This window comes from Haliotis cracherodii, unplaced genomic scaffold (genome assembly GCF_022045235.1).
Source record: "Haliotis cracherodii isolate W230 unplaced genomic scaffold, xgHalCrac1.p SCAF_16, whole genome shotgun sequence".
NCBI classification, from domain to species: Eukaryota; Metazoa; Mollusca; class Gastropoda; order Lepetellida; family Haliotidae; genus Haliotis; species Haliotis cracherodii.
In genome coordinates this window covers 21,398,532-21,423,959 of record NW_027266271.1, presented here as the reverse complement: position 1 = coordinate 21,423,959, position 25,428 = coordinate 21,398,532, and the positions used below count along the sequence as shown (strand labels likewise).

The 25,428-nt window shown below is 40.6% G+C and overlaps 1 protein-coding gene across 2 annotated transcripts; it reads right to left on the bottom strand.

Moving 5' to 3' along the window:
• Window positions 1-929: 929 nt before the first annotated feature.
• Window positions 930-6,615, bottom strand: LOC139463467 (uncharacterized). 2 transcript variants are annotated; one of them, XM_071244738.1, is made up of 4 exons: window positions 6,536-6,615; window positions 5,316-5,537; window positions 2,384-2,475; window positions 930-1,235 (listed from the first exon to the last, which is right to left on the bottom strand). In XM_071244738.1, exons 2-4 carry the CDS (start codon window positions 5,525-5,527, stop codon window positions 1,174-1,176), a joined length of 366 nt encoding a protein of 121 aa, XP_071100839.1. In that variant the 5' UTR covers window positions 5,528-5,537; window positions 6,536-6,615; the 3' UTR covers window positions 930-1,173. The 2 variants fall into 2 exon arrangements, with proteins under 2 accessions (XP_071100839.1, XP_071100840.1); XM_071244739.1 differs by having other exon boundaries at window positions 5,316-5,557; window positions 6,536-6,602.
• Window positions 6,616-25,428: the final 18,813 nt, after the last annotated feature.

Below are 25,428 nucleotides of genomic sequence, written 5' to 3'. Positions count from 1 at the left end.
CATAATCTCGGCTTCATCTCACCTCGTATTTCTGGGGGGCCAGGGTGGTCCAGTCGTCTAAGGCGCTGCGATTCACTGTGCAGAGTTGCGTCCCTTGGGTACGCCAGAAACCTATGATTGTTGGTTCGAATCCCAGTTCGCCCCGATTATGTTTCTAGGTTTGCTAGCACCATACCCGTGCTCGTAGGTTTCACCGAAGTAGTAAACGTCTGACACCTGCATCACATCGGGCTTTCCTCCCACATTAAGCTGACACGCAGCGATATAACTGGAATACAGTTAAAAGCGGCGTTGAACCCAACTCACTCACTCACTACATGGACACACCACCCCGTTTTACCCCCAGGCAGGGTGCCAACTTTAAACGTCTTTTGATGCGGCCAGGAGATCGAACAAACAACCTTCCGCTCTCTGAGCGGACGATCTATACATTAGACCACACGGCTTCAACCTTTAAGATATAGGTTTGTCATTTGTCGTATAGAGCAACAAACAATATCGTTAGTAAGTGTTTATACTAGTATGCAGTAATGTTTCGTCGACCTGGTGACCATCTTAAATCATCTAATTAACAGCAGTTCGAGAGAAGCGGATATTCAATATTATATTGATCGATAGTCTTTCGAGACCATAAGGTTATAAATGGAGTCGAGTTAAGGTTAATTGTGTAATATACATGTAGTGACTTTATGCTGTAAATGAGATCAACATTTTTTAGAGTGAGTGAGTGAGTAAGAAGGACAAAAAGTACCCGGGCATTTGGCGTGACGAGCCTCGGGGCCCCAACGACACGTCACGTTAACTTAGTTTTTACCGCATATATCATACGTTTTCATTTTTGATGTAAAAACTTATCTTTGAAATTTGAAATCAACCATAAGCATATTGAAAATAGACAAATAAACCAATATATTAGGAAAATAGTCATTTATTTGCATGATAGGAGAAAAGAAAGACTTCATGGTGTGTTCACAACACCGTCTGTACGAATGTATACGGTATCATTGTACGCATACTTTGCATGTGATGGTCGAAATACAATATAAATCCTCAAAGAATCCAATGATGTCATTTGTTGAAATGCGTAGCACCATTCTGTGATAGTTTATAGATAAGTGTTATCGTGCTGTTTCTACCCAATGTAACAGTTCTAACAAAACAGGCTTCACGATCCTATTGATACTGAATTCTCTTCTTCAGCTGCGACATCTCTTCCTCGTCGATCAAGTCATCACCTGAGAAGAAACGTATTGGTTAAATCATGCAAAGTAATCAGATCGTGACTGAGAGTATCAGCTTACGCTAACTCTTCTTTTAACAGCGTCTCGCATGTATCAGGGCTTGTCGGTTTTTATGGGAGGAAAGCTCAAATGACGCAGCTCAAGTGAATGAGTATGGTTTTACGCCGCTTGTAGGAATATTCCAGGAACATCCTGACAGGGGCACCAGAAATGGTCTTCCCACATTGTACCCTAATAAAGAATCGAACCTTGGATTCGGGGTGACGAGGGAACGCTCTAACTACTAGGCTATCCACCGCAGCTCAAAGACGTTTACAAATTTTGTCAAACCCAAGGGGTTGGGTATGACGCTGGCAAGTCAATAGGACTAATTTGTTGATAAAATAGATGACATCCATTAAAAAAATAACTTTTTTGGATAACAGCTGCTTTTTTGTTTGTTAAACTTTTCAGGACTACTTCTTGCCTCTCCGTCAGATGAATACTGATGATGAAGGTATTACAAACAATAAAGAAGTTACTATCTATAACACAGGGGCAAATATTTCGTCCTCAGGTCTTACAAAAACATAAATCGTCTTAAATGCTGTATGCGAAGAATGATAGTGTTCTGTGGGTAAATAAAAATATTTGGCTTCTCCTGCATAACAAATTATATGTCTTGAAGCACTGTCTGCAATTGTATTATGCCTGAAATAAACCAGCTCCCTAAAAAGTCTGAACCTAATAGAAGCATCTGCATAATGGCTTAAATGGCGTTCTTCTGTAAAAATGTAATGTGAAATATTTCCAAGACATTACGCACTGGTATATCGGGTGTCGATATATTTCAATCGTTATCCTTATAGTTTTACCTATCAAGCCTATGAAAGCTGATCAAATTTCATCTTAAGTCATCAACGTATATCATTAAAGTATTTGTTTCATTATCTGTTTAATACATTCAATAACATGATGCCATGGTGTAAAGAAAAGGTATGAGACATATAAATCTGGCTCATAACAAATGCATCAGTGTTTGGTTATCAATGATATTTGATATTCTGTTTCCAAACGAATATATAAAACATCTGTGAAATATATTTAATTTTATAACAACATATCGTGTAGCACCGATCTATGTGTCATTTTGCGAACCTTACCATTTCGGTCAATGTACGCTCTGATGATTCCTGCCAGAAGTCTTGGAGAACCAGACACCAGCTCCCGCATTTCCTCAGTAGTGTACAGAGGCCTATTTATAACATTAAGAGAAATATTAAAGGCATGGCATGTGAAGGTGTGCCTATAAAAGGACAACCTCATCTAACCGATCTGGTAATTGTAAAGTATTAAAGTTTGAATGACTTATGTATTCGCTTTTAAGTTAGACCATCACGCTTGATTCATTTACGCTCATTTTACTAATAGTCATTTGACACTTTTCCTCAAGAAGTAAAACATGTTAGGCCTTCTAAAACTGTTCTTCGTTTTAAAAGCCTACCCATGGTACGTCACAAGATTCGTGTCGATTGGTTTATGCGGAGTGATGTAAAGAGACAGCAATTTCATTAATTTTTGAAAAACGTAGAAAGTCATAATTTATTAGCCATGGACGGCATAACAGTGAAAGGAAAGACGTGTACAAGTATGTGAAACCCACACTGGCACGGTTCTGACAATTCAAGAATCATGATCATGGCGAATCTAGTAAATATATAATAAGTCAACACTACCATTTCACCTGGAAAATTTTCAAATTTCAGTCGGAATTGTACGGATAAAATTACATGAAATTTCTACATATTAGATAAACAACGCACCAATGCGAACAAAATAGATATATTTAAGACGAACAGCTTTGCACATAATAACTTTGAATAGTTTTTATCATAATAAATTTGCAAAACCTTTGCAAACTTCAGTTCTTTTTGTCAAATGAGCTTCCAATATTTGAAACATGACAGAGAAGAGAAGTAGCTGTCCAACAATTGCAACTACAGTAAACCTCGGTTATAACGAACTCAAAGGGACTTCTAATTTTAGTTCGTTATAACCGTAGTTCGTTATAAGCATATATACAGCATAACTACAGCAAATAGTCGGGACCAAAAAGTAAGTTCGTTATATCCGTCAGTTCGTTATAAGCGAGTTCGTTATAACCGTAGTTGACTGTACATCATTACACTAATGTACACAGATCACACTATACGGTGTGTAATCATTATGCAACGCAGGACGTGTCTGTGCGTACAGGATATGTTATCATGATCATCCTTGGTTTAGCTTTTAGCGGAATATCAAAAGGCAGTATGTGTCACTTACAAACCTTGCTTGAAGGGAACTTTAAGACAAGCGTTTGAGAAAAAGGTCGACAAAATATACCCCCCCCAAAAAATTAATTTCATCATAGAATGAGGTCTAGACTATTCTTTCCTTTTGACTCTGCGGATATGAAGAAAACAATTAAAGCTTAATTTCAAGAAATTATTTTTTTTTTTATTTAGACATTTGCTGAACTGCAGATACATGTACAGCCTTTCAATTCTGCGAGGTCATAATATGGAAATACTGTGTTTCACCTTTTTGACTCTTACATTTAAAGAACAACACATTTTGCCACACAAATTATCTGTAGATAGTAGCAGAATACTTGAAACCATTTGCACCGACACTCGGCACAATACAGTAGTTATAGTGCTAAATACGAAGTCATTACGTACATGAACTCGTCGCATAGCTTACGATGTTGTTACTTTGTATATTGGATATGCCAAACATATGTATTTGCAGTAAGTCGATGTGCATGACGAACACATAGGACACATAATGTGGTCCATATTATCCAAGTTCTCGAGGATGGCGAACATGTTTTTGCTTGCCTGTATGGGTGTCATCGTACTTCGACGGCAGGGATTGGTGATCATGCTATCGACCACTAGTCTGCCTGAAAAAGGCTCGATTTCTTACAGGCCAGAGTAATAAAACTCGGATATATTGAAAACTGCGGCTTTATAAGAAAGTGACAAAGATTGAAGAACAACAGGTCGAGGCCCACCCAATGCGTTCCACGGCCTGTCCCCCTGGGTTACACGAATACAAACACAGGTAGGTTTTGCATGGGCGTCATACGTCACGTCGTTGTTGTCTTCGCCGATGATGTTAATCACGTGGAAGGTAACGTCTGTTGGTAATTTATTCACAAAGCAGCAAAGTCATTCAGAATACATAATGAACTGTTCTAAGGTCGCTTGTATTGCTGCACCTAGCAACTGCTTGTTTTTGAAACTTTAAGCTAAACCTACATACCACTGCACCAATGTGTTATCCGTCAGACAAAACAATATAATCAAACTTGGTACGGTTGGTCATCAAAGGTATGAATCACAAACAAATGACACTGAGTGATCGTCCATGCGTGGAATGTTATAGAAATTATTTTGATAGATGTTCATTTGATGAAAGGTTTTTGCTTGCCAGTGAGTCAAGACATGTTATTCTCTCCTTGGCTGCGACGGTTCAAAACAGAGAAGTTTCCTTCAAGAAGAAATCAAAGCTGGGGAATTTATGTCTAAACCATTTCGAATTTTTATTCCGACATTGTATTGTTCTTTTGGGATCTAGAGTTCATCCGTAAATAACGAGAGTGATAATTATCAATGAGAATACAAATCAACACTTCACCATAATGGTCTCATAGACAACGTAACAATCTGCTTTGCTCAACGAAACCGACGTTTGTATGTAAATCACTAACAATAGGTAGCCAAGAGCTTCTCGCGACTGAAACATGTACAGCCGAACCATATGGTTTTGAACTCGGATGTGTTGAATTCTCGGTTTTGTCGAACTCCGAGCCCGGTCCCGGCAAACTCTCAATATATTTATCACTATTTTAACCCGGATATGTCGAAATGGACCTTTCAGTTAATATTATATACATGTTATTTACATAACATACACGATGGTGTGCCTTCTGGTGTTGTCTGATGGCTAGGTCAGAAGGATTTGTCAAACCCCGGATAGGTCGAACCAGGAGTTCGAGACAACGGGGTTCAAGTGTACTTTAAATGCTCTATGTCTACACGATCTTACCTTATTTTACCATTCATTCCCTCCATTTCCGTTGAGCTTCTTTTCCCATAAAATCGCCCCATCCTGTCAAATATTGTCGACCGTTTTGCTTCCACTGAGGACAGGCTGCTGAATAAATCCGACCCCTCGCGGACATCTCTGCGGAATGATTGTGACAATGATACCAATGTTGCAAACACAACACAGGCCTGGAGGGAGCGCCGAAACTGCATGGTGCTGTGTCTGTAAAGTAAATAATCCGACTGAAACATTTGAAAATGAAAAAAGTACATAGTTTCGGCTTTTGCAAAATCAAAACAGGGAAATTGGCCAAGAAGTTTAACTGAAACTTAAGTATAACCAGTCATCCGGAATCGCATCAATGTCTAATATGATGCACAATGTAAGTCCCTATTTTTGCTTGTGTTATATGTTCCCGTTTCTTTTTTCAGCAGAAAACGTGACTAGCCTGTGCATGTGTTTGTGATCCGTTCACCATTTTTCGAACGCCTGATATCATCATTGTTTGATAGTGATTCATAAACACATACTCATGGTACAGACAGAATCGAGGAACAGACAATGCTTTCAGAAATTTCTTATGAATATGAAAAGGGTTTTGTCGCCTATTGTGATGGATGCCACCAATGGGGCAGGATATGCTTACCGTTTCGCGAACACCTGATATCATAATTTGTTATCGTGATTCATAAACACATGTTATTGATATATTCGGACTCGAACAGTAGTCGCTTTTAATAAATCACTATCAAATGGTAACGATACTAGGATTTCGCGAAAAGGTGAGCATATCCTCCCCCACCGGTGACAATAAATTCAAACAAGTTGCTCTAAGAAATTAATAAAAACAGAAATTGCTTTGAAAATACATTTTTGGGATACACTTTCATGAGCACAAAAGCGTTTAAAAGTAATCCAAACAATAAGATCACAAGAATGAAAATGGAGTGCGGTTACCATGATTTGTTTACAAACTCCAAACGATCTGAACGCAGGAATATAATAAAACGTAAAACTGCTTTGCAATATTTTTTATGGGTGCATTGTTATAGTGAGCGAATGTAATAAACAGAAATCCAATGACTTTGAACAATGGAATGGAAAAGTGTCGTAATATGGATTAAATTGACAAAACAGTACCGCGCCCCAAGTAGACAATTAAAAGTGAAAGGTATGTGTACATGCCATAAATGAATAGAGTGATGAACCTAGTCTCTTACTTGTTTCCAGCAGAGTAAAGCAGCGTTGTTGATGAAAGCCTGCAATCACCCTGACGCGAGAACAACTGTGAGGTTGACCGCTGTAGTCTGTATTTACTGTCTACCTGAGTTATGAATTATTTACTGCTGTGGGTGGCAACTTCCCCACACCTGAGTGGAATGTACGCCAGGCAGGAACCGGTGAATCCCTCCTACTCTAGTATTGATCCTTGGGTGACAATGGTAATTGCATGCACTCTTCCAATGGGAACAAGTGGCTGAACATGATGAAGCAAGACCATAAAGAGCCACTGGAGTATAACCATTCATCCGGGATCGCATTCTATTACGTTAGCACTGGGCAAATGACGACATTCTACTCCCATTTTCCAAGAATGTAAAACCGTTGGTTGACGTTTTTCGGGGAAATGTGTCGAATTTCAGTGCGTCATGTACAACTCTGAACAATGAAACATAAAACATTTATCAAAAACAAATCGTGAATTTTTGGTTGTTAAATCTGCAAGATAAGGTGTTTTACTATCTTTATCGTTTATATCTCTATTATTGGCCCGTCAAGAAACAACATCTCAGCTCAATTCACGTAGATGCGTAGATCAGCGTAGGCGGGTAAATGTGCGTGTGCATGATCACATTTTTAGAAACTGATCGAGATATCTATACTTCATCATTGGATAGAAGGCTAAGAACATCACGAGAACAGATATTACGCATTGTCCATACTTCATTTGCGTCAATGTACGAGATTGTGGCAATTAACAAACACAAGGGACAGCATGATCTAATAATTGCTTACATGTAGTTTAGCTATCCCACAAATATACGCGACTGAAAACATAAAGCTCTATTCGGGTATGAGCAAATATGAGTATTTCTTAAATAGAATTATGTGATTGGCGGGTGCTACTGGTAGAGCAAGGTATGTTTACCCTTTATGGGAACACCTAGTGTCATCACTGATTTTCAGTGATCCAATCATTTTATCTCCATCACTGTTTTGCCTTTTACGCTCCATTGAATCTGTTTCGGTAGAGACCGCCTCCGTGGTCTAATGGTAGAGCGTCCGCCCGGAGAGCTGAAGGTCCGGGGTCCTGATGTTAAAAGATGGTACTTGTTGTTACCCTGTCTGGCGCTCGGCATTAAGGGGTAATACAAGGACTGGTCGGCTCGGAGTCAGTATACTGTGTCTGAGTGGGGTTTTCATGTTAAACTGCGGCATGGTATCTCAGTGAGCTAGCACTATAAATCGGCATCAGTTCGGACTGGTACAAGCAGCCACACAAACACACACACGTACATGCACGTCGCTATATAAGTGCAATAATCTTGGACGCGACTTTAAACCCCATTTCACCTCACCACACCTGTTTCGGTAGATATACGAGACCGATTTTTCTCTGGCGTTGATGTTTTGAATAGTGATGGAAATTATATGAATGGACCAAACACTCAAAACAATTTCATTTCGAAATTAACTTCCTGTGGTTAAGAAGGTATGAACACTCTATGTAAAGTTCCTGCCCACGTTGAAACACCTGTTGCATGTAGTGTCACCTTAGACAAATGACTTTATATGCCTCTGTTCACTCACGATTAAATGGAAACCCGGCAGGATGAGATGTTAACTGTTAATCTACGAGCGACGTATAGACAGCTTTCGTTGTGTACTCACCAGGAAGCTGAGAATGGAATTCGAGAGCACACTGATTCATTGACCGGTGCAATGGTGCACGCTGTCAGCATACTCTAGTGTATGTGGCTCATTATAAATACATTTCTTCTTCTTCTTCTGGATCGGTCTGATAGCTTAGTAGTTAAAGCGTTCTCTCGTCACGCCGAAGACCCAGGTTCGATTCCCCACACGGTTACAATGTGTGAAGCCCAGTTCTTGTGTCCCCCGCCGTGATATTGCTGGAATATTGCTAAAAGCGGCGTAAAACGTTCACTCACTCACTTCTTCTTCTTCCAGCATGCCATATGTATTAAATGCCTCTGAATGTCAAACGTAAAATTTCGGGAATGACTTAATCATTAGGCCTTTGAACGTACAACCTTGACAAAAAACTCTGTATTGGCTTTCATAAACTTTTATAAAAATATGCATGCTCTAATGTACATTGAGAAATGTAGATGTCAGACGCATGAGTTTGAAATGAGTGAGTGAGTATTGTTTTTACGCCGCTTTTAGCAATATTCCAGCAATATCACGGCGGGGGACACCAGAAATGGGCTTCACACAATGTACCCATGTCAGGAATCCAACCCGGGTCTTCGGCGTGACGAGCGAACGCTTTAACCACTAGGCTACCCAACCGCCCCTAGAGTTTGAAATAAAGGGGAAATTCACGATTTGAAAAACGAACTCATCATGTCACACAGCTTGTTACTGAGGTTGCCCTTAGTTTGAATTTCAATGCACAGATCCAACTAAGACACTGAATATGCTTGTTGTGTCCACCTTCACCTCCATCAGTATGGATATTCATAAATGACCCATGTTACTTTGGTTTCTAATGCTGAAGGCCGTTACTTGGATAATGGAGGCTTACGATGCTTTTAGGGCATCCCATTTCTACTATTCATGATTATTAACACATAATGACGATTATTCCAATAACATAGGCAATCATATTTGCTGGTAACATAACAATGGTACAGCGACACCCCATTATTCAGGTCAAGGCTATAATGAGACGAGTACTTAATATATTTCCTCACTGTGGTAACGGCACGAACATAACATTCCTTACAAGCGTGATGGTGACGATGATGATGATGATGATGATGATGATGATCTCATCAATTTGACATCTAATCAATGCATACTTTATTAATTCTCATGATCGTGATTGCAGTGGCGATACTATTATATGTCAGCATTATTTATATCCTGTATTGTAACAGAAGAGGTTAATATGGTTATAGTGGACCAAAGGTTGACCTGTGATTGATTAGCTTTGCCACTGATGGGTTGGTATGGTCGCCACTTTGAGTATGGTCTATTGTTTTAGGGGCTTGGACGTGTGACAGAGCCAGGGGTCGGGTTGGTATGCTCGCCACATTGAGTATGGTGTATTGTTTTAGAGACTTGGACGTGTGACAGAGCCAGGGGTCGGGTTGGTATGCTCGCCACATTGAGTATGGTGTATTGTTTTAGAGGCTTGGACGTTTGACAGAGCCAGGGGTCGGGTTGGTATGCTCGCCACATTGAGTATAGTGTATTGTTTTAGAGGCTTGGACGTGTGACAGAGCCAGGGGTCGGGTTGGTATGCTCGCCACATTGAGTATGGTGTATTGTTTTAGAGGCTTGGAGATGTGACAGAGATAGGGGTCGGGTTGGTATGCTCGCCACATTGAGTATGGTGTATTGTTTTAGAGGCTTGGACGTGTGACAGAGCCAGGGGTCGGGTTGGTATGGTCGCCACATTGAGTATGGTGTATTGTTTTAGAGGCTTGGACGTGTGACAGAGCCAGGGGTCGGGTTGGTATGCTCGCCACATTGAGTATGGGGTATTGTTTTAGAGGCTTGGAGATGTGACAGAGCTAGGGGTCGGGTTGGTATGCTCGCCACATTGAGTATGGTGTATTGTTTTAGAGGCTTGGACGTGTGACAGAGCCAGGGGTCGGGTTGGTATGCTCGCCACATTGAGTATGGTGTATTGTTTTAGAGGCTTGGAGATGTGACAGAGCTAGGGGTCGGGTTGGTATGCTCGCCACATTGAGTATGGGGTATTGTTTTAGAGGCTTGGACGTGTGACAGAGCCAGGGGTCGGGTTGGTATGGTCGCCACATTGAGTATGGTGTATTGTTTTAGAGGCTTGGAGATGTGACAGAGCTAGGGGTCGGGTTGGTATGCTCGCCACATTGAGTATGGTGTATTGTTTTAGAGGCTTGGAGATGTGACAGAGCTAGGGGTCAGGTAGGGGTCGGGTTGTGCATACCTACTCCCAGGCGTTAGAGTTGAGAGAGTTGCTCATGAGAGCTGAGACGGGTCCAGGACGGACGTCTCAAGCTTACTAGGCCCCTGTTTTGACCATGCCGGTCTGTTAGATTCCACCCAGTGGGATCGTGTGATGTATTCGGCCATGTCGGTCATTTGTCAGAGAGAGGATAGCGGAGTGAGTGAGTGAATGTTTTTACGCCGCTATTAGCAATATTCCAGCAATATCATGGCGGGAGACACGAGAACTGGGCTTCACACATTGTACCCGTGTGGGGAATCGAACCTGGGCCTTCGACGTGACGAGTGAACGCATAAACCACAAGGCTATCCTATCGCCCCTACTGGAAAGTGTAACTGTGATTTGAGAAAAATTGAGTCTATGCACAATATGTCGTTGGCTAAAGGAACTGTGATCTGAATATGTTTGTGACCAGCGCAGGATCCAGCTTGTGTCCGATTGGTGGAGTTTCTGTATCCCGTTGAATATTCACTTATTTTGCTTTGCCACATGTATGTTAGTTTGCCAGATTGTATTCGCAATTGTGTTAATTTTGAATAATTGTAGGTTTTGGTAAAAATTAAATATTCTTAATACAGTAAACTACGGTTATAACGAACATAAAGGGACCACTAATTTTAGTTCGTTATAACCGTAGTTCGTTATAAGCATATATACAGCATAATACAGCAGATAGTTTGGACAAAAAAGTAAGTTCGTTGTATCCGTCAGTTCGTTATAAGCGTGTTCGTTATAAACGTAGTTTACTGTAGTGAAAATGAGTTGGATCCTTCCTTTTGTTACTTTAGACACTCGTAACAATACCCATACCTAGTGTGCCTGGATGTGACAATAACAGTATCCGCCACAGGTGTGATTCATCAAGGCGATGATGATGATGATGATGATGATGATGATGATGATGATGATGATGATGCAAACTAGACAAGACAATACCCGTGAAGATCCGGGTTAGAAAAGGTCTTCAGCAACCCTTGCTTGCCGTAAAAGGCGACTATGCTTGTCGTAAGGGGCGACCAACGAGATCGGGTTGTCAGGTCGCTGACTTGGTTGATGCATGTCATCGTATCCCAAACTGCGTAGGCCAATGCTCATTACATCAATCACTGGATTGTCTGTTTTTTTGGGTGTCTTTTTTGTTTTTACATATTATAAATGTATTTGCATAACAGCTTCATCAATCACCTTAACATTAGCACTTTAATGATGTGAAATTAAACGTTTACAAGCCACTAATTGAGAACACAACACCATGCTCACATTAAGACATTTCACACAGAAACATCAATGCATTATAACATTTCAACAAGACAGGCATGACTGAGTAAGCGCACATCAACCAAATATGTCACTGAATGAAACATTGGTGATTTTTTTATGACTCGATTATGTACAGACTGCCTTCATATAGCTTTAAAGTTGATGAGTGAGGCGTTAAACAACAAACAAACAAAGACAAGACCAAAAAACATTTATTAAGACTCTAAAACCATCAAGCATCGACACAGACTCATGTGAATTCGCCCGACGTACGAGAAACGTATCAATTAATTACAGTCAGGAAAGTAGTCTGTTATAATTTGATTTGGAGTAGCCAATCACTGACTTGAATTAGATCTCACATATGTGTTTTATACCAGTTATCTCAAATGGGTTTCTCACCCGTATTTAAAAACCCAATTTCATTACTGCTTATGCTTTACCCGTACAAACAGAAAAAAAACTACAGTTTATGGGTCACGGTGATTTTGAGAGTATTGAACAATTCTTATTGGTACACGCAAAAAAACTTCCTAGTTTTGGCGAGACTTCCTGATTGTTATCGTGTTTTGTTTAACTTGATTTGGAAGCTGCTGCCAGAACAATATGAGTACTTGTAAATTAAAGTCCGTGTGCGTCGGGCCCCGGGGACCATGAACGCAGGACAGCTTCAGAGCCAGCGCTGTAATGTTTGACATTTCATCAATATGGTTGTGATGGAACCATTTATCAACGAGCAAACACTGCTAGCAGACAGCAGATTGGTAAATGCGATAAGAACATAAAGGAGGAGTTGGTCAGTAATTTATCATGTTCTCGCTTCATGTTTGACGTGAAGCTGGGCAGGTTATTTGCTCTCAGCGCATCCAATTTGTTTGCGTGTGTTTTTATATATATTTCGTGACAAAATGATGACACAAAGGGAATGTGAAATGAATTATTGAATAAATCCTATGGCATGGATGTGTTAGCAGAAGACATCAAGCTGGTATTTTATCAGCACATTACAAGTGTAAATCGCCACTTATAACAGAGATAGCATGTACTAAGATATGTCTATTTAAAACGTCAACGCCAGAGATTTGAATTGTGTGACAGGCATTACTTAGAAGTTGACGGATGACAAATTAGACACCATTTATGGAAAACAACTGTTGTCAAGCAAGACAGTCTTGCTTGACAACGGATTAAGGATCTATAAAGAAACGTCAACTTTACGGTATTAAAGAAGTTATTATAAATGGTGTCTACTTTGCCAGAGAATTGGCTTATATGCTTTACAGACACAGAATTTGGTGACTTTGTTTACAGACATCGCATCATGCAGGTTCGGTGGTCGCTCCGGGTCGGTGTTGTGTTTGTGGCATTGATATCATTGTCACAATCATTCAGCGGAGATGTCCCCGAGGGGTCATATAATTATTCCGTAGCCAAACCTCCGTGGAAGCAAAAGGGTGGGAAAATATTTGACAGGAGGGGCCGATTTTATGGGAAAGGTTCCACAGAAATGAAGAGAATGAATGGTAAAACGAGGTAAGATGATGATGTTAACATAGCGTATTTAAAGTAGAGTCGAACCCCGTCGTCTCGAACACGTGGGGATCCTATAAATAGTTCGACATATCAGGGGTTTGATTCCATCTTATAACCGTCTGACCTTGCCACCAAGAAATATTTAACCTTTATATAATATTAACTAAGCCATCTATTTCGACATAAAATAGTATTTCGCCTTAACCCAGAATTCGACATATCCGAGTTCGAAACAACAGGGTTCGAAAGCAGATGTATTTCAATCGCGAGAAGATTTAACAGAGTTCACTGTGTACACAAGCAAGCACGTGTTCTCTTGGGGAATGCGTATTTTTACATTGTCTATTTAAGAAATAATATGTACAGACACTTCAAGGATGTTACTCAAAATAACAATACAATGTCAAGAAAACTCTATATAAGATAGGCATAAATTTTTATGAACTTTGGTCGTGATTTCTTTACGTTGAAAGAAACTGTCCCACATCATGCGCAGCCCAGGAGGTTACGTGTTGTGAATCTCAGACGACGGCAAACCTTTCATTAAATATACATTTATCAATACAAGTCTATATAGTTCCACACATACACGGTCAGTCATTGCCATTTATTTCAGATTCACATCTTAGATATATTAATCATGCGAAGTTTGATTGTATTGTTTGTGAGACAATTCCTGTCTTACGGGCGAAACATCGGTGTGCTGGTATGTAGGTTTGGCTTTCAATGACAAGCAGTTACTAGGTACTGCAATACAATTGGCCTGAGAAAAGTTCATTGTGTATTCTGAATGACTTTGCTGCTTTGTGACTATATTCTCAACATACGTCATCAGCGTCATCGGCGAGGCAGTAACGCCGTGACGTACGGCGCCCATGCTCAAACGTAGATTCTCAAACGTCCATGATACGGTGCATGGCCATGGGGCGTCCTTGTTCCTACGCCTTTAGTTGTTCAAATTTGTGAATGAATTATCGACATACTTTACCTTCCACGTGATCAGCGTCATAGGCGGAGGAAAATCAGTGATGTGTTCGCGAAAAGCGTAAGCATGTCCTGCCCACCAACCCAATTTGCATAAAAAAGTAAACGCTTGATTGTTGTCTGACACTGCACAGTACTCCTGCCATACGATGACGGCCTGTAAACTGTCTTGAACAGAAAATCGTGTGATGGACCAAATGATCCAATGACATGATAGCGCGTTTCTCGATGTTGTTAATGTTCACGATACGTTAATTTTCAATAACGTCTGTTGTGTACACGTTCAGAGAATCTAGTGCTTATACGCCAAAGAAATTAGTTGGCTTTGCCATAATTGGGACAGTCTCGGATCCTTGGTAGTTAATTAATAAATGATATTAAACTTATGATAAAACTTTGGGACCTCTGTTCACCAGCAGAAAAAATCGAATGGTAGAAATACCGACACAACCTTTTCTATATTATAACAAATCTCGATCGTACGATTCCGACTATATCGTGAGGATATGTTTATGAATAACTATCAAATAGTGACGGTAACATATGTTCCCGAAAAGGTGATCTTATCCTGCCTAGCCGGTATCACCGACACAAACACATGCAAAGGCAAGTCAAATGTTCACCTGATGGTATAAGTATCCATTTACGAGGGGCGTTCAATAAGTTTTGCAACTTCAATATAAGACCAAGTCGCAGAACATCTTTTGAACTTAGTCTGGGAGCTAGGGTGGGTGATTAACCTGTACAACCAAGCCACCAGTGACTTTTACTGTTCCAGCAAATGAAATCTGCCCTACGTGGAAGACGCTTCCAGGATGACAAGGACATAAAGGCTGCCACAGAGGTGTGGTTAGAGGGCCAATCTGCGGATTTCGACAAAAGTGGCATTAAAAGCTTGAAGGACAAATGAAAGAGTGTATTCAGGTGAATGGAGATTATATTGAAAAATGAAAGTGCAAAAGATATTCTGCAACTTGGTCTTATATTGAAGCTGCAAAACGTATTGAACGCCCTCGTACATACATGCATATGTCAGAATTGCACTTGATTCACTAAACTTCAGGACATATATGTAGGTATCTGTACATAATTAAGAAGTATGTTTTGCTGTTTAACATAACACGAGGACACGAGCTACGTTCAGGTATTTGTTATTATCATCCTTTGCAATGAATATAAGAATATAGTAATTGTCACGGTACATTCTAAACGTACATACATTTCTCCATCAGGTTAAGCAGAGAACAGTTTGAAGGCAAAGTAAATGACTTATGGAACACTGAAGTTTCATGCTGTAAATCTATTATGAAACCCATGTTTTATACAAAAAATATCCTAGGAAACCCGTGTTGGAATATATATTGCTAAAAGCAGCCCTTAAATCTCAATCTACATACATTGCTGTAGCGACGTAAACATTTGTTCAATGTCCAACTCGCTGTCCAAAGTGTATGCAAAGCATCAACTGCTTTTCTGAAATACACGAATGTATGGGCAAAAGAAACTATACCTCTGATTTGGTTTCATATGTTTCATTTTTAATTGAAAATTAAGTGATATATCCTAAAATGAACTGTACTAGCGCTTACTCGACACTCAATAATACCTTTAGATGTTTCTCATATTTACCAAAAAATCGTAAAACTCTTAAAAGTTATAATACACAATTTCTGATAGGCACCTCATACATTTTAACCTTGAAAGACGATACATTTTATGGCACACATTTACACTATTTCAAATATGGTAGGCGTCAGGTTGTTGCAAGTTCATTTCTTACCCTATCTACATTGACACAATGTATTTTTACACATAATTACTGAGCCATAGATTACCTTTTACAAACTGTGATGGTTTCAAAAACATGATGAAATTGAACAACAGTTCTTTCAATGTTCAATTACATAAAAAAACAAACTGCTTTCTGTTGCCCCTCAGTTTATAGTGTCATCTAATCATTTGCAGTTATGCAATACAAAATGAAACCAGATTAACTGTATTGTAACTTAAAGTTTTTGATGGGCACTTTGGAAGAACATGCAGATTTGAAACTGTTATGGATACAATAAAGAAGACGTTGCAAACACGTTACCTAGCTGGCATTCATTAGGATTTCACAGCTGATTTGCCTCTTACGACCGGGGGAATCTGTTTGGGCGGATATCGAGATTATTCTAAGGGTTTGGGTTATATATTTACATATCATCACTGCCGATCAGAAACAACATAACCTGGCTAAGAAAGCTGACTATAAAGCCAAGTCCATGTTTCAGTACATGCTGGTCTTGCTAGTGACAATGACATTCGTGTGATGCTGTAGATGTGTATACAAAGCATTGCAACATACGTCCGTTAACAAAACGGTTAGAAGTATCTTGAAACTTGTACCGCTTTTGTGCCAACATGTGCTGAATCTCAAAGCAGTGTGCTTAAAGCGTACGTTCATCATAACAAAGGTAACATGTAGATTATCAATATGGGTACAATGTGTGAAGTTCACCCTTGGCGTACTGTGCTATGACATTATTGCATTAGTACAAGTAATATGAAATATATGTTCCTTTTACTATTTGAAGCTATTTCGTTTTCGAATTTATATTTACAAGATGGTAGTTTCTCTATGATTAGTGACATGCTGTGCAAAGTTGCGTCCCTTTGATTAGCAGGATGCGGAGGAGGTCGTGAGTCGAATCCCAGATCACAACTAACATTGAACTGACACGCTGTGGTATTAATGAAATATTGTTCAAATCAATATTAAATCCAGCTCCCTCTTTCATTCTAATCAGTATGATGTATACTGTACGTGGTATTGTGATTATGCTATGACGTTCACAATCCAGGAGCAGGGGCGATGAGGTAGCTTAATGGTTAAGGTGTTCGCCGAAGGCCCGTTTCGATTCCCCACATGGGTGCAATGTCTATAGTCCATTTGTGGTGTTGTGATATTGCTGGAAGAATGCTCACTCACATCGGATCTGTACCATAATGGAGATGCATAGAGATATATTAATTGAATTTGGACGTATTTAAAATATAAATTTGAAAATAATAACTCGTTTTTAAGCACTTTTTTAGAATAATATGATTGCGATAATGATTCGGCAATACTCATATTATTACATTGTCAGTTACAGCTGCATTTATAGTGGTCTCGTTATAAGTTATGTTCAACTTTGTGTACTACCTGTTTGTAGTTGATTATTCTTGTTAACGGAGCCATGTCTATCGCTCTATCTATCTGCTATGTATCTTCTGAAGAGTAAAAAATAAATGGATATCTTCTGGGTCAAAATGAAGCGACAATACACCATGCATACATCAGAAAAAGCATACAATTGGGAAATGTTCGTCTATTGGCACATTTAACGAGGTGTTTTAAAAAAGAGTCATAATGCGATTGAATCAAGAAAAAATGACAAAAATTATGGTGAACCATTATGCAGTCATGATGACTGTTTCAGTCTAATGTATTATGCACGATGTATCATTATCCCTAAATGGCGATTCTTTAGACGATTTGAACAGTTTCTTTTATCGGTAGGGAATGTTGGCAATGTCAACTCAACATTCGAAATCTGGATCAGTAGTACATCTGTACCATATGGGCATAAGCTTTGTGGAAGAAGGTGAAACACTGGAGTTCGTAAGGTACAGTGAGTTTAGGTTGAGTTGAATTGAGGTATGGTGAGGTAAGGTTCATCTGAGGTGAGGTGAGGTGAGGTAAGGTGAGTGTGTGTGTGTTTGTTGTGATGTGACGTGACGTAACGTGATGTGACATGAGGTGATGTGATGTGTTGTGACGTGACGTGTGTTGTGATGTGACGTGACGTGTGTTGTGACGTGACGTGACATGACGTGAAGTGATGTGTTGTGACGTGTGTTGTGACGTGACGTGACGTGATGTGTTGTGACGTGACGTGTGTGTTGTGGCGTGACGTGTGTTGTGACGTGATGTGAAATGACGTGACGTGTGTTGTGACGTGATGTGATATGACGTGATGTGGTGTGACGTGACGTGTGTGTTGTGACGTGACGTGTGTGTGTTGTGATGTGATGTACTCTGCATTCGAAATCTAGATCAGTAGGACATATGTACCATATGCGTATTAGCTTGTGGAAGAAGGTGAAACTCTAGAGTTCGTAAAGTATAGTGAGTTTAGGTTGAGTTGAATTGGGGTATGGTGAGGTTAGGTTAATCTGAATTGAGGTGAGATGAAGTGAGGTGTGGTGTGGTGAGGTGAGGTGAGGTGAGGTGAGGTGAGGCGAGGTAAGGTGAAGTGAGGTGAGGTGAGGTGAGGTGAGGTGTGTGTTTGTTGTAGTGTGACGTGACGTGACGTGACGTGACATGACATATAATGTACATTCACAAATTTAGTTCATACATGTCGCAAGTGTTACTTCTTGATTTTAGCAATACGCATTACAATAGAACCACATATTGTGTAAAATCAGCGTATACAAACAAATTAAATTCACCGTCCGGTATATGGGTACAACTGGATATGATCCGAGTGAGTGTATAGCCGAAGCTGTTGCAGCGTCTGGAGTCGTGGTTGACGTCGCCGGACTCGTCGATCGAGATCGTCCCAAAAGTGCCCAATGGGATTAAACTCCAGGGATTTAGACGACCCTGGAAGCACTGTGATGTTCTGATTGGTGAAGTGATGATGTGTGATGAGTAGGGCCTTGGCGTCCTGTTGAAAAATATGTCTCTGTTGATCGATAACTGGAAGAGGGTGACGTTGTTGGATTTCATCTCTGTAATGAACGGCGGTAATATTCCCTTGCACGTCCACTAGGTCGGATCTGCGGCTGTAGGAAATGGCCGTCCACATCATCACACTTCCCCCTCCAAATCTGTCCACCTCAACAACACAGTTACGGGCATTGCATCAGGAAACGTGATCCATCACTGAACAACATTCTTTGCCAGTTTCTCCAATTCCATTTTTGGACGTTTCTTCAACAACGAACACGTGACAGGCGATGATGATTTAGCAGCACAGGTCCAACATAAGGTCTTCTGCACGCAATCTTGGCATATCGAATGTCTCGGAAAAACACGAAAAGGCAAATGTCATGCACCCTGATGTCATCCCTTTATACCCCTCATCTTGCAGCACAACTACCTCAATTTTCACGTGCATCACGCTTTATGATCCTTTTTATCAGGTGGTGTGTTTTGGTGATTGGTTACGATTTGATTTGCTGTGGAACACAATTATTTCATCGTTTCAATTTACATGAAATAAAGTAAACATTTATATATCATCTGGGCTTTTCTTTGTTTGGGGAGTATATTAAGATATAAGCCACCATCATTTCCTTGAGTATTTGCAAAGTTGTTCCACTCAACGGATTGAAAACAGATTGAGCAAACGAGAGCAAGTAGCATTCAATAACTGATAGCATGATACTACAGTTGAATTTGACAACAACGCAAACACTTAATGATATAAGTCAATTTATTATGCCTGGTGTTAACAGTAAGTGCCTGTACTTGGTAAGGAGGACAGTATCAATGGCTACGGTGATAATGTGATGGTCACACAATGATATCGATGTAGTTTTCGCCTTCACCTTCACACGTGAAATATCGCCATTAATTGTTTTTTGACACTCTTTGATCTGGCTGTATCCTTGGGCTGACAGCCAACATGGAATATCGTTTTCCCAGTATGGAGCGTCAAGGCGAAGGACGATGACACAGCTGTTAGTTTATATGTAACCATCGAAAAACTGTGATGTGAGGTAAGTTGCCAGAGTTTGGGCGATTCCTTTTGGATTGAAAGGATGCAACCTGAATATTTACAGACAAAAAACAAAGATTAAACATATTTCTTTCATAGGGGATTTATTTATACCGTGCTGTTTAACTGTTCATTTCAACAGTTACCTTGGGAAACGAAGAAGAGCTGTTTTGGGTGGATGTTTGAGGAATAGCGCCAGCGACGACCAAGACAAGGCATTCGTAAATGTCAACATTAAATGAGTCCAGCTTTTGGAATCAGTTACATATATCAGCAGAATTGTCACAACGTCGTGCATTCATTAATGTTTTTTGATTTTTATAAAGGCTGCTTTGAACACTATTTTAGCTATTTGGTGACGTGTCAGCTTGAGGTGGGAGGAAAGTCCTAAGTGGTGTAGGGCTTAGAAGTTCACCACTTTGGTGAAATTCACGTGTACCAAAACATAATCACAGCGAATCTCGGATTTGTACCAAGGAATATAGAATATTTGCATGTCAAAGGGACGCAACTCTTCGCAACGAATTGCGACGCCATAGACGAGTAGGCCACCCGTGCCCCTAAACTGAAAGGAATCTGTGGAAGTGGAATGACGTTTCAAGAAGGCAATCCCCAACAAGCAAAACCTCCTTCCCAGTTCACATGACCCAATTGCGTGTAAAAAGATTCCACTGGTTAAATAACTGTTCAAGTTTTAAACTTTGTAGATATCCATGAATACAAAGTGTATTGTGCTACCCATGTTCCATGAATTCGGCACAACCTTCAGCTGTTGTATATTGTTGATGTATGTTTATCCTAGATGCGTACAATGATAACACATAGTCAAATGTTAACGTCGAACGCCACCCCTTGCTTGAAAGGCCATGATATGAAAAGGTCCCGTATCCCCTCAGAAAATGTCACATTCAAACTCTAACCGCCACCGTCAGGCACGTCTAGCTTGGTGTAGACAGAATCCGAGGTCCAGAAGACAAAACTGGGACAGTGTACTGTTCCCAGATGAGTCCAGGTTTCATCTAGACAGCACTGATGGTCGCGAAGGGTCTACAGACGTGACGGGAAACGTTTTCAGCGACGCTTGCGCTACTCAACGTCGTCAGTTTGGGGATGAAAGTGTAGTGGTAGTGGTTGGCATCACAACTCATGGGAGAGCACAAGTCAAAATTGCCAGCAGACAGCATAACATTGCTGTTCTGCCATGGACGACTGTTTTCCAGACCTCTCCCCCATAGAACATATCTAGGATGAGATGGAACGACGCCTACGACAGGATCAAAACAAGCCAATAGCGAGTGCTCAGTCGGCCGAATCTTTGTTTGGCATATGGAAAAAAAAAATCCTCCAGGCTGTTTCCAATGCGCAGCCGCTGCCTTGCCTGTATGATAGCAATTGGTGGCCAAACTCGATATTGGCAGTGTTAACTGGGTTGTAACTCCACCCGTCTTTTAAGGCTTGGCGCTCTGTGTCCTGTTACCAGCTATGGATTTTGTCAATGAATTTGTTATTGTAAGGCATTGATCAGACCAATGACCAAATATTATGTTGTTATTTTCATCGTAACGTAACATTTATACCACAATTTGTGAGGTACATTTACTTTTGTACGTTGGTATGTATAGCTTAGTGGTCGCCATACTTTTTATATCAATTTCTGTCCACACATGAGCAAGAGAAGGTGTGGCTTCCTTGCGCCTGATTCCTTGCGGATACTAGCCGATACTTACCTGAAGTACCATGTATCCGGTAGCGGATGCCTTTGCTGATAACCAGCCTTTAAAATTTCCGGCATCCGGTATCAGCTTGGTATCCGCAAAGGTGCCCAATGGTGGATATCACGGATAGGGCATCCGAAATGCCCATTTTTGGTTGCAGACAAGCAGACCGTGTCGTAAGAGGCGACTAACAGGATCGGGTGATCAGGCTCGCTTATGTGATTGATGCATGTCATCGCATCCCATTTCGTAGATCATGATATAAATCACTGGATTGTCTGGCCCAGGCTCGATTATTTACAGACCGCCATCATATAACTGGAATATTGCTGAGTGCGGCGTTAATCAACAAACAAACGAACAAACAAACAAATTATAAAAGCGTACATTACCTACACTGAAAGATGTAAGTAAATGGAAAGGTTCACCAGAGATACGATGACACCTGCGAGACTACATTGAGCGAGTGCTTCTATTGGACATACCAGTGAACTGCAGAATATGCATATATGTACATATATTAACAAAATAACATTCATAATCTTTCTGGCGTGTCCTGTTCTTCAATAGAGTGGCACCGGTACCAGTATTGCAGCTACTCACTAACTTCACACATTTCCAGTGTTAAACAGGTCACAATGTACCCGAGCACCGAAAACGATAAGCAGAAGCACAGATACATATACAGATACAAATACATCGATCGGTTGCAGGTATACAGGTTTCCATTGTCGCTATCCCGTGAAGATCCGGGGTAGAATAGCTCTTCAGCAACCCATGCTTGCCGTAAAAGACTAACAAGATCGGGTGGTCAGGCTCGCTGATTTGGTTGATGCATGTCATTGATCTAAATTGAGTGTATCGATGCACATGATGTCAATCACTGGATTGTCTGGTCCAGACTCGGTTATGTATACAGACCGCAGTCATATAGGTGGAATATTGCTGAGTGCGGCGTTAAACAACAAAGCAACCAACCAACCATTGTCGCTGGCTCTGCAAGAATAGGACATTTCATATAAGTTTGCCACAACGCTTGTTGACTATGCTGTTGAAACGCCATTAAAATCACATCTGCATGTATCTGAAAAAGATCGACGTCACATTATTCACACGAATAGGTTCGCAAATAGGGGGGTCCCTAAGTCGTGCCAGGATTTGTTGGTCTTGGTTCAAATCCCTGTTTGTGATCATTGGTTTGTCAGCACATCAACCGTGATGGAGCTGATTAGTTTAACACCACGACTGTCTCTCTTCGGAGTTTTCATTTCTTTCAACGTTCTTTATACCTGATGTTATTTTATACAATCTAGCACCAAAAGACTTTAAAAGATGGTACTTGTTGTTACCCTGTCTGGAGCTCGGCATTAAGGGGCTAAAACAAGGACTGGTCGGCTCGGTGTCAGTATACTATGTCTGAGTGGGGTATTCATGTTAAAGTGCGGCATGGTATCTCAGTGAGCTAGCACTATAAATCGGCATCAGTCCGGACTAGTACAAGCAGCAACAAGCACACACACATGTGCTTGCACGTCGCTATATAAGTGCAATAATCTTGGACGCGACGTTAAACCCAAATTTCACCTTACCTTATACAATCTAGCGCTAAAGCCAATTACCTATTCCGAAATCCTTACATTGCAAACTACCGAGTGCAGGATTTGACAGACACAGGTGAAGGTATTGCGTTCTATTCATCTTTGTCACTGGTGCGTCATCTTCCCGAGTCAAGGGCGTCAACTGACTATAAAAGTCCAGTTTCCACCCTTGCCGAACTAGGTTGGAATTTCTAGGCTCAATCGTAGCGCCACCAGTGGTTATTACGAGTTATGTCCCTTCGATGTCCAATCAGATTCCACCTCTCATATCACTTGCTCTTGCTTCAGAAATGGCAGCGCCCAGTCTGATCGATCAGCAAGATCTACATTGTAATGAAACGGGTCTTACCTTGCAAAGTACATCAAATCACTTGAATTACCTTGAAAAGATTAGCAGAATATATGTTCACGCCCAGTTGATGGTAACCATACTTTGCAAATCCTGCAGTCGACCAAAATCTGCACGGTGAAATCCATGTTGTTTGCGAACCGGATGTCTAGTTCGTCACGCGATTTTGATTGGACTATGCATAGACTCGTTAGTCCAGCCAAAATATAACTCCGGAATTCCAGCCTTGTTCGGCAATGTGACACAATCGGCCAGGCGATTGACTAGTCAACGTTTGATAGGGCTAATCAGATATAGCATTCTATTTAAATATACACTTGGCAAATTGTGTCAGTTTTTGTATCATCGAAAACAAAAATATCCCTATCAAAAGTGGTGAGGTGAGGTGAAATGGGGTTTAACGTCGCGTCCAAGATTATTGCACGTGCATGTACGTGTATGTGTGTGTGTTTGTGTGGCTGTTTGTACGAGTCAGGACTGATGCCGATTTATAGTGCTAGCTCACTGAGATACCATGCCGCAGTTAAACATGAATACCCCACTCAGACACAGTATACTGACTCCGAGCCGACCAGTCCTTGTTTTAGCCCCTTAATGCAGAGCGCCAGGCAGGCTATGGATTGGAGTAGTATACATTTTGACAGTATTTATGTCGGAACTTACTTAAAGCATGGGCACATGAGGTTCATTTTGCAACGGACAACCCACGGGCAGAATAGCATCAAACGGTTTCAGTCAACAAGGGGAAACTTCAGACAGGCCCGGGTGCGAAAAGGTTGACAAAACATATATCATCCTGACCAACACCAGACATTTGATACATTGCAGTATCTCCTGGAAATTGCATTTTTATGATAAAAGTGCCTTGCACTCTTCAGTTGATGCTTCAGTCCAGTGTTAAATATGCATTTTTGATGATGCCATATATTATAACTGATTCATCATTGACCAGCAAGACGGCTGAATGTTTGACATTTTATGGCAACTTCGTGTACTCTAGACAAGTATTATTTTTACAGATGCAGTCAGTTCACGTGCTCAGCCACTCATATGACCATATGAGACAGAACAAACCCGAATATAACACATGATTTCCACGAGACTGTTGTATCGTACAAGTAATGCAAGTAAGAAACAATCATTTATAGAAGCGACAAAACCCTTTTGTAATCATAAGAAATGTCCGCTGAAGGCAGAGCCACATCTGAAAATATCCATTTCTGTAATCATTGCAAATCTCTACTAAATGCAGAGCCTGTTGTACGATTCCGACTATACATGAACATGAATCACTACCAAATAGGGATGACACCAGGTGCTCGCAAAAAGGTGAGCGTATCCTAACCCATCTTGGTACCTGTTATAAACACATGCAAAGCCAAGTCAATTGTTTGTCTTAAAAACACGAGAACACACGGCACTAGTCAAAATAGGGAATTGCATCGGACATAATTTTGGCCAGGAAGCATGGGAAATTATTCACACCTGGTAAAATTGAATTATGATTGAGCGAGTCACCTTGTTGTTTTTGTCGACGCCTTGTACAATCTTTGACTTGCCAATAAAATGCTGGTAGCACATGGCTTAGACTTGGAGGATTCCTGTAGATTCTGGCTTTCGCAGGGGACAACAGATATACAGAAATGATTCAACAAATTCAATGAAAAAAACATTGTAACCATTTCCTAAAGTCGGACATGGTGAGTATGATTCCTCTGGTAACAACCGCAGTAAAAACA